Source organism: Aplysia californica, unplaced genomic scaffold (genome assembly GCF_000002075.1).
Source record: "Aplysia californica isolate F4 #8 unplaced genomic scaffold, AplCal3.0 scaffold00354, whole genome shotgun sequence".
Classification (NCBI taxonomy): Eukaryota; Metazoa; Mollusca; class Gastropoda; order Aplysiida; family Aplysiidae; genus Aplysia; species Aplysia californica.
The window spans coordinates 103,814-113,694 of record NW_004797624.1 but is presented as its reverse complement, the minus strand read 5'-3'; the positions used below and the strand labels follow the sequence as shown (position 1 = coordinate 113,694).

Below are 9,881 nucleotides of genomic sequence, written 5' to 3'. Positions count from 1 at the left end.
GAGGAGGAGGAGGAGGAGGAAGATCAGAAGAAGAAGAACAACAACAACAAGAACAAGGACAAGAACAACAAGAACAAGTAAAAGTAGAACAAGAAGAAGAAGGAGGAGGAAAGAAGGAGGAGGAGGGGGGAGGAGGAGGATGAGGAGGAGGAGAAGGAAAAAAAAAGAGGAAGGAGAAGATGAATTGTATCAACATAGCACATAACTGATCCACACCGTACAACATGCTCTATGCACTTTACAGTTTTCTCCAGCTCTATCAACAAGGTTTTGGTTACCCTAATCCGTTCTCAGAAAAACCAGACATAATCTTATATACTAAAAAAATAGCAAATCTAAACAACACTGTGTGGAAAGAAAAAACATTGAGAAACAATCCTGATTTTTTTTTAAAAGGTCAAGCAGTAATACGGAAACTCACTGATAAGTGTAAACATTTCTTTCGACTCTGTCCTTGTCACACATTGGATCTTTTGGACCATCTGCAGTGCAGTCAAACTGAAATGTGAAAGACAAAAGCAATATTCAATATTGCAATCAGAACACTCAAAACAAAGAAAGGCTAAATTAATTGAAAGCAATATGACAAAAGTTCTTCAATAACAATGTGGCAAATTTTTACAGTTATTTTTTTTTTGTTTACATTGTCATGGGAAAAAAAACAACACAACAGAACATACCATTATAACAGGGATTTTCAAATATATAAAGAAGCAGCACTGCATTTCGATTAGAGCAAAATACTTAAATTTCAACCACTGAAATAAAATAAAAATAAATAAATTCGAGAAATACACATCATATCTCAAAGACAACACAATGTTCTTCCACAACAGACAATTACAATGGGGTTTGCATAGCATTGGTCTATAAAATAGTATGTCCCCTGATGATGGTACAAGAGGCTAATGAAGCCTCTGCGTGCTAGAGGGAGTTAGAAGTACCGAGGACATGAAAAGACTATAATATTCGGCACTCTACAACACAATCTTGCGTTCTGGAAAATAAAAACGTAACATAATGTATCTCTTCAAAACTGTCAAACACAAAGAGAGCGTCCAGGTACTTTTGCTTTGCCTCTTCACTTACCACTGCCAACTTCACATTGTAAGCTTCAAGGTACTTAGCAGACTTGTCATATTCAGAGTAGAACAGTTTGTACCTTGGCAAATCTGCAAAGAGAGAGAGAGAGAGAGAGAGAGACTGAGAACTTGCCATCACACCATATGGTAAACAAACGTGTCAACATACGGTGGAATCAGTCGCTTGTCAATTTTCGGGTATATGGAGTCTTAAAACATTTTCATTTGTCTTGCTTTTGATGAAAACAACAAAAAATACCCACTTATCTTGAATAGAAGTCGAGATATTATTATTTGCGATTGAAGGAGGTGATGATCGTCTGGTGTCAGAGGTAAAATTTGTGAGAAAATGGTCACCAAAGTTTTGGTGATTTCCAAAGCATGTCCTTGGAAACTGCAAATCTACATTTTGTGCCCTTGGTTAACATATTACTATAAAATCAATGTGGAAATGTGTTTTTAAATGGATGTAAATGGTATTGAACCAAAAAGAGGAATTTTTTTTTATTGTCCCTTTGATTTCATGATTTCAACGAGCCCTTGATTTTCCAATGATGCCTCAAAAACAGTTCATTCTACAAATCTCTTCAACTGTAAGATCTGACCTCAGACCAGTATGGTCATGTAAATGAAATCCAGTATTTACAGATTTCTACCATACATGGTAAATGTGATGTCCCATGGGACAAAACTTAGATAATTTAGGAGTTTGGCTGCTTCAAAAACCCTGAGAGCCAACCCAGACTGAGTGGCATCTTCCATGTGCAATATCAAAAAGCACTATTATACCAAAGACAAAGACTCTAGAAAAGATTTAGAAAGCTGCGAGTCATTTTCATCATCGTATCAAACAAAGTACCAAGGAACATGATGACAAAAAGAAACTTGAAAGAATATCAACATTTACTCAAACTAAAACGAAAATATTAATTAGCAATAGAGAAAGAACAATACATAAAGTACTCATCCAAATACAGTTTCATGAACAGACATAGTACCTACCTACTACAGCACCCCCTTTATTCACGTACCTTTTGTAAAATAATACACAACTGTGACAGACGGAGAACTTTTGAGTTCCTGTAGCTTCTCCCCACTTATGACAGCAGCGTGTTTGAAGGATTTTAACACCTCTGGATTTGACACCACTAAGCAACTAAGTAATGCAATTGCCAGAACTGTCAATAGGAGATGCATGTTTGCTTGGTGAACTGGTAGAGATTATGATGAAGATGATCTTGGAAGAAATCCTCAAAATCCCTGTGAAGAAAATTAAAGAAGACAGTTTTTAAATCATAAGAGTAATAGAAAAAAAAATCCTAAAAGCATAACACATCTGTACTGGTATCACACTGATGAAAACTGTCAGCTGTAAAGGAAAGAAAAAATTCATTAGAAAAACAAATCAAGATATTCGGAGAAAAAAAATTTAAGCATAATATAATTTCCTTTACAATTCAACAAGAATATGTCCAACTTCTCTATATGTGAGCAGTGACTATCTTAACTTTAATTGACTTATATTCTTAAACAGGAAATTTTTTTTGTGCTCTAAAATGACTGACAGCTGGCATTAGATATTTTTTTAATTTGTTAAAGTACTCAGCCCATATGAGTAGCCTAACGACCATCGTTACCTCAAACTGCGTCTCTACCTGCCTGTCTGAACCGAAATGAAGGATGGATATGGCTGTGCACACATGTAACATTGAAAAGCACAAGTCTCACGTGGCAATGCAACAGATTTTTGCCATGTTACAAAAGACTGAGCCATGTGTCTAAAAGCTATTACAGATAATCACAGAAAACAAGGAGAGTCCCCTGTCAAGTATTGATCAAGAACATCAAGAGTTTAGAACCAAAAGGGAGCCCAGACTGCAACACCTGTTCCCCTCTCAATCAAGAGGTGTGAAGATACATTATCTCTTTCTGACCTCATTCATCCAAGTGTAAATGCTCATGCTAGCCCAGGACAATACTTTTATTGATTGGTTGCAATAGCCTGGAGCTCAAGGTACTCAGATTATACAATATGGTCTTGGGAGCTCTTCTCAGATCTTAAGCCCTCTCTTTAGAGTAAATTTAATAGTTACACGGAAAAACGCAAAAGTTAAATTTTTAAAAAGACACAAAACAAACAACAACACCGATCATAGCAACAAAAGTCAAAAATTTTTGGGAAAAAATATTTCACCTACATTTGGGATACCATTTTCAAATGATGTGAAATACGCCGCTCCTACATTGATCTCTTTTTTGTTTGTTTTCGGGGGGTTTTGGCACTACTTTTAACACTGAATCCATTTCAAAAGGACTAAAATGCTAAGAGTAGAGTCAACCTTAAAAAAGCAAATGTTCTTTTTTCATCTGTTAAACATGACAATAAAAGATTTTCAAGCAGATTACTTGAAAAGGTCAGCTCCATCTACTTGAGTGAAACTCTATAAAGAAATTATCACTTAGCCACATTTGAACAATTCACAATTCAGGCCACCTGAAAGTGGGAGATAATTTTCCCAGTATTCTTTAATTTCTTTTGTTTTATTTCAAAGGTTTGTCATCTGTGTTAGAGAATATTAAGCAAAAATGTTTTCAATACAAACTGGTATTAATTTAGAAGAACCTTGCTCAGAAACAATTCAGCTAGAAACGGAAACAAAACAAATTTAAAATTCAGGCAGTTTTAGGGCACGCTGATTAACCATTAAGACCAAAATCATCATCTGTACAAGTTATGTGTAGAGCAATCCAGCAGCATATATATGTGAGGTCAGCAAGTCGTGCTTTGTAGATGTTCTTATTATGTTGTACAAATCTTCAACGTAAACCTTGCCACAATTTACAACAACAGAAAGAATGGAAAGGAGAAGGGGATGCCTTGATCCTTGTGCCACCATCAACTAAGGGGACAGGTAGGTAAACTGAATAACGTACCTTATCCACAAAAAGAATTAAACTTAAGACCTTTGTAAACAAAGCTAAAAACCTAACCACGACAGAATGTTACCAACTCAGGTTGTTGTTGTTAATGATCCAGAATCATAAAAGAAGGATGCCATTGGGTAAAAATACAAAAAAAAGCCCACTTAAACCTATCAGTTAACAACTCTGAACTTTCATTAACACTTTCCACAGAAAATATCCTTATTACTAAAGGAAATAATGATGTGCTCCAAAACTGATATGTTGTAGTTATAATCAATTTGGATCTTTTGTGTTATTCATTTCAACTGCTAAAAGGCTTGATTTTCGCACTTGAATATAAAAACTATAGTTCTGATTTTTTTTTACAAGCATACAACTTTTATACAAAGTCCAAAACAAAGGCTCAAGAACACCTCATTTTAACACAGTTTATACAAATTTATCAGACACACGTTAATGACTCTTTCTGACTCTGTAATTTCACACTTCAAGGTAAAGAGACATTATTTGAAAGTGTGCCATTTTGTTAAATGCAGAACACAGAATCATTAACACATCTCAATAAAACAACTGATTGCCTGCTATATAATACATGGCAAGAATCATTGGTGAGCTTTAAGTAGGGGACTTGATTTCAAGTAAAGCAGTTTCTTAATTCCTGCATAATATCGTATATAATAAATACATTTGAACCTGCCACACAGCTACCTGTAAAATATGGCAATCTGCACAAACGCTAATTTTCCATTTCCCCAATTGCTTTTTTTTCTATATAATTTCATGGTTGTTCAAACTGTCCATGTCATTACTTGGTGGTATTAAACAACAGCTCGTTATTTTCCCATCAACAGGAGCCTCAAATTTAAATTACGAATAGTGCTGTACAAAGCATCACATTACCTCTCCCGCAAGCGTTTGAGTCTTGTCAGACTGTTACATTTCTAACATGAAAGTTTGATACAGATCACCGACCAGTGATGATGACGAGTAAAAAGAAAAAAAGACCAATGCGAAAACAGAAGAAGAAACATTCAGAGAAAATTGATTTACGAAAACTCAATGAAGAGGGCAATGTGCAGAAAGTTGAGGACAAGATCACAAAGAGACTAGAAAACCAAGACACCAGTTCGATGAACGTTGAAGAAACATGGACTTTCTTTAAAAAATTACTAACAGAAACACTGATAAATGGAAAGAAGAGAATTGGGAGAGGATATGTTAAAGGAACACCATGGTGGAATGACAACGTTAAATCAAAGAGGCCATTAAAGAAAAGAAGAAACTTTTTCAGAAATGGATAAAATGCAAGGACGAAAACAACTACACGCAATACAGACTACCAATAAGGAACTGCGAAAGAGTTGTTAGAGCATCAAAAAATGAATCTTGGACAAAATATGGAGAACACCCCAACTGTGCCATAAATCACCACGTGACTTCTACAGAAGTGTAAAATCAATGAGGCTCAGAGAAGAACCGTACGACCCAATTAAAATTTGCAAACACATTTTTTTTTAAAATAGAGAGAGGGGAATCAACATAATTTCTATCAAAATAAGCAAAGTTGTCCGTGATGAACTTGATTTGATCCAAATTTTGACAACATCATTTTATTTTTGACTGGTTGTTAATTTTGAATTTTGAACTTGATCGCATAGTTTTAAGGTCACTTTTTACTTTGTACTGTAAAATTGACGTCAAAGTTGGGCTTTAGTTCCAACAGTCCAAGGGCGTAACATCCGCTGTGTTAAATAATAATAGATAGCATTTATATAGTGCAAATCCCTGCTTAGCAGCAAGCTCTATGCGCTTCACAATCTATACTATTACCCCAGCAGACCTGAGAGCATTCTGAAACAACCTTAACTTCCTGGGAAGCATACAGTGCAGCCATTTATAGGTGCTAAAACACTAACATACCACTGACAAGATCTTTCGCTGCCTATAGCCGGGTACCCATTCCCACCTGGGTGAAGTGAGGAAAATTCATGTAAAGCTCCTTTGCTAAGGACACAACGTCGGGACTGCAGCTTGAACCCCCTAACCTGGTGTCAGCACCTTTCAAGAGCCGTTACCACTTGGTGCCGGCACCTTCCCAGTACCAGTACTACTGGAGGCCTGTTAAGCCTGTACTGACACCATCTATGGTAGTACGTACTGGGAGTTCCGGTACAGGGAGCCTGTAACTGCACAGCTCTAATATCCATACAATCAGTTTTTATAGGCCACACATTCTACCATTCTCATTTGAGGGCAAGTACATATCGCAAGGGAGTCCGAAAAAAAAATTATGTCTTAGACTGGGAAATTTAGTGGGGGGATTGGGGGGGTTTCAAAGGCCCAGCCGGCGGGATCAACCGCCGCTTGTCCCATTGGCAAGCAATCACAAGTGGTCAAAACTTCACACCTCTCAGCTGCTATCCTCTCTGATAATGACATGTGTCAGTCTTATCCAATTACCACCAGTGCTTGCTTTTCATAGGACCACTGTTTGACCTATTAAAAACAGAAAAGTTTTAATCTCCTTTGCTTCCACCCTTAGCCCCACTCATCAATGTAATAAGCACAGTCAACCAATGCCACCCCTCACTGCCATTTGTAACAACGATTTAAGGAACTCTTTTCTCGACTGGCTGTCCAATAAGTCGGCAGGCATTGGTCAAACTAATTTCACACCCTTGACTACAAATGAAAGTTTCCGTGCTGGAGCGCCACTTGAGCACTTTCACTGGCACTCGTCACTACAAGAGAAGCTATACGGGCCGACAGATGAACTGAGCAGGACAGCCCAATTTATGACAGATACCAGACTTCAAGAGCGATGCGATCGAGAAGAATAAGAGACCGGCACTCGTGAGATTTCACACCCACGCCATCTTCACCATCTAGATGGGGTAACATATCTACCCTCAAATTGCACCCCTACTCCCCTTCCTCGCTTGCCAGCATAGCGTTAAGTTTAGAGTCGACCGACATAACCAAACTTGTGAGTTTTGTTTCAAATCAGGACTGAATAGAAGGCAAAACATGGGTAAAACCCTCAGAAGGGAGCTGATTTTTCTTTCCGTTTCCCCGTTGGAGAGGTTTCCGTCTTATACAGGTAGCCTAAATAAAGAGGAATATCAAAGGGGGAGCAGGGAGATTCCGTTAAGACAGGTTTCCGTTTTACACAGGTTACCGTAAGGCAAGTTCGACTGTACTGCAAGTCAAGGTGATTTCTAGTTCAATGTTTAAAATATGTTTTTAATTCCTCCCTCCTGATTATGGTGAATTTTAAAAAATAGCCTACACCATTATGTATTGCTCCTGGTTATGGTGAGAAAACTATAAAAATAAAATATGTATGTTTCTAAATAGGAAGAGGCTAGCCGTACTTAATGACGGCTAGACTGGCAGTCTAGCCGTACTTATTCTAAATATGATGGCTAGACTGACCATTTTAAAAAAATATAGGCTTACTGAATTGTAAATATAAATTTTTAGTGTGCAGTACCTAAAGTATTTGTATTTGAGATGAAACCAGGTGCCTTAATGACAGTGCATGTATTTTAAACCTCCTGTTTTCTAATGTTAATTGGGCCTTCTAAGATAAGTGTACGGCTAGACTGGCAGTCTAGCCGTACTTAAGTACGGGTAGACTTCTTGTCTAGCCGTACTTAAGTACAGGTAGACAGCCAGGCTAGCCGTACTTAAGGACGGCTAGACTGTCAGGTTAGCCGTACTTAATATTGATGGCTGAATTGTAAATGAAATTTTTAGTTTGCTATGCCTAAATTATTTGTATTTCAGACAAAACCAAAAGGTGCCTTACTCGCTTGCATGTATTTGAACCTGAATAATTGCTAGATATAGATCTAATGAGACCTGTGTACTTAACAGGCTTGCATCGATAGGGCCAAACCCAGATCTAAGTACGGCTAGACTGGCAGTCTAGCCGTACTTAAGTACGGCTAGCCACTTCGTTCTAAATAAATCTAGACGCTAATCCTTTGTCTTCCCTACCGAGGCCGAGGAAAACTTACTTGAGGAGCAAAAACCAGTCCTTTTACTTTTGCTCCAGATGTTTCCTTCCACTCTAAGCTTTACTTTCTGACTTTCGGTTTCTACACAGGACTCGAGAGCCTACAGTACAGTCAGGCTGATTTCATCCTTCACCAGGACAGGATAATACACTGACTCACTGACTACACAACATAAAAAATAAACTTTTAACTCTACACGGACACAGGAATCATTTTGACAAACTTCCTTCTGTGAACAGGATGTAAATTAAAGACCGAGCAGAAAACCCTGAGACTCGGAGCCAACACTCGATCTGAAATTTACCAACGCATTCATCACAAAAAATCATTTGACTGGAACAAACTTCCTTGTCGAGCTGACCCAGGCCCAGGCTAGGCCTTATCCCGTTATAACTTGACTATATTAGAGATTCAAAACTTACCTCAACAGAACCGACACTTCCTAACATCTGGTTCGATTCATCCTATGTCAGAGGGCGCCTACGGATGACGGGTAGCATTTAATTATATTATGTTGATTGATATCGATTTGGGCAAAAACAATTTGTCCATCTCCAAGAACCAAGCAAACCTGACCTCTCGCCTCTCACCTCTGACCTAATGACCCATTATCTTACGAATAAAAATGTTGTAATATTCATTCGTGGTATAATATTTTACGATTCAATTATTGAGAATGAGAAAACGATAGAAGAAGGGTAGGGGGGGGGGGGTCTAGATCTATTCTTGTTCTTTCTCTAGGATTTATAATTACTCTTTACTTTTTTTCTTTTTTTTTTGCCTTTTTTGCAAGCTGGAAGCTTTGTCGTCCATGTTTGGAACCCTAACTCTATGCCTGGGGAACACACCGGCATTCAGTTCAGTTCCAGCCATGCTTGTCCAGTTGTCCAGATTTGGCAGTTTCCCCCTCCCCTCCCAATTTCCTCCACCTTCTTTTCCTAGAATTATCTTTTCTTTGCGGTTTCAAATAAAATATTTGTACTTATTGTGTTACCAGAGAATTTTTAAGTACTTTCTGGGAATAGTTGCAGCATTCCCAATTTATTTGGTAAGGTCCTTAATTATAAATTTTATGGGCTTTATAATATTATGTAGGCCCATTTGTCTTAATTCTTAATGTGATAAAATATTCTTTCAAATGATTTATTTTGGTACTGCTGCAAAACATGCTATAAGTTTATTCGTTTTTAACAATACCTTCTGTAGAAGCATAATTATTATGACGCACGTTCTATATATGGGTCTATTTTAACTTATTTAAATCCATATTAAAGTATGTGTTATATTATGTAATTTAGAAAACAAGTAATTTGATCCAAGTTCTGAAAAACCGATCAAGCATCTCAGTGAGTAGGCTACTTAAAATAAGAGTTATTTTATAAACGGCTATATAATACGGCTATATTATTATGCATGCTTAACAAAAGACCAAACACATAATATTACTTGTAGGCCCAATTGAAACAAAAAATCGAAACGTCTGCATAAATTTAAAATAATAATTATATGGCTTCTTATGAGGAACCTAGACTGTTGAGTTAATTTCAAGGACAGAAAATAAAAGCAATCACTGAGGAACATAATTAGATCTAGCCTATACATACCTACTGAAAGAAGCCTGTGAGCCGCTCACTATAATAGGATAAAACCAAAGGAAAAGAGTCGTTGCACTTCAAATGGGACATGCATGTAAATAGAATGGACATATGTAGCCTTTAAGCCTGATCACTGCTCCTATATTATGATACAAATGCCGTAACAACTCTGATAGCCAAGCTGACTTTCTTAAAATTAAATGTGTCTCTCTTTCTCTCTGTCTTTCTCTTTATCTGGCCCCTGCTCAGTACCCCCC

At 37.3% G+C, this 9,881-nt stretch overlaps 1 protein-coding gene across 1 annotated transcript in view; it reads right to left on the bottom strand.

The window, feature by feature from the left end:
* The window catches only part of LOC101848899 (thioredoxin domain-containing protein 16), a gene marked incomplete at its 5' end in the record, with an annotated part of 27,505 nt that extends 25,163 nt beyond the window's left edge, over positions 1-2,342 (bottom strand). Inside the window, 3 exon segments of the mRNA XM_005103010.3 lie at positions 422-498; positions 1,090-1,172; positions 2,114-2,342. Of these exon segments, the coding sequence (XP_005103067.1) occupies positions 422-498; positions 1,090-1,172; positions 2,114-2,279 (326 nt within the window).
* Between the last annotated feature and the right edge of the window lie 7,539 nt (positions 2,343-9,881).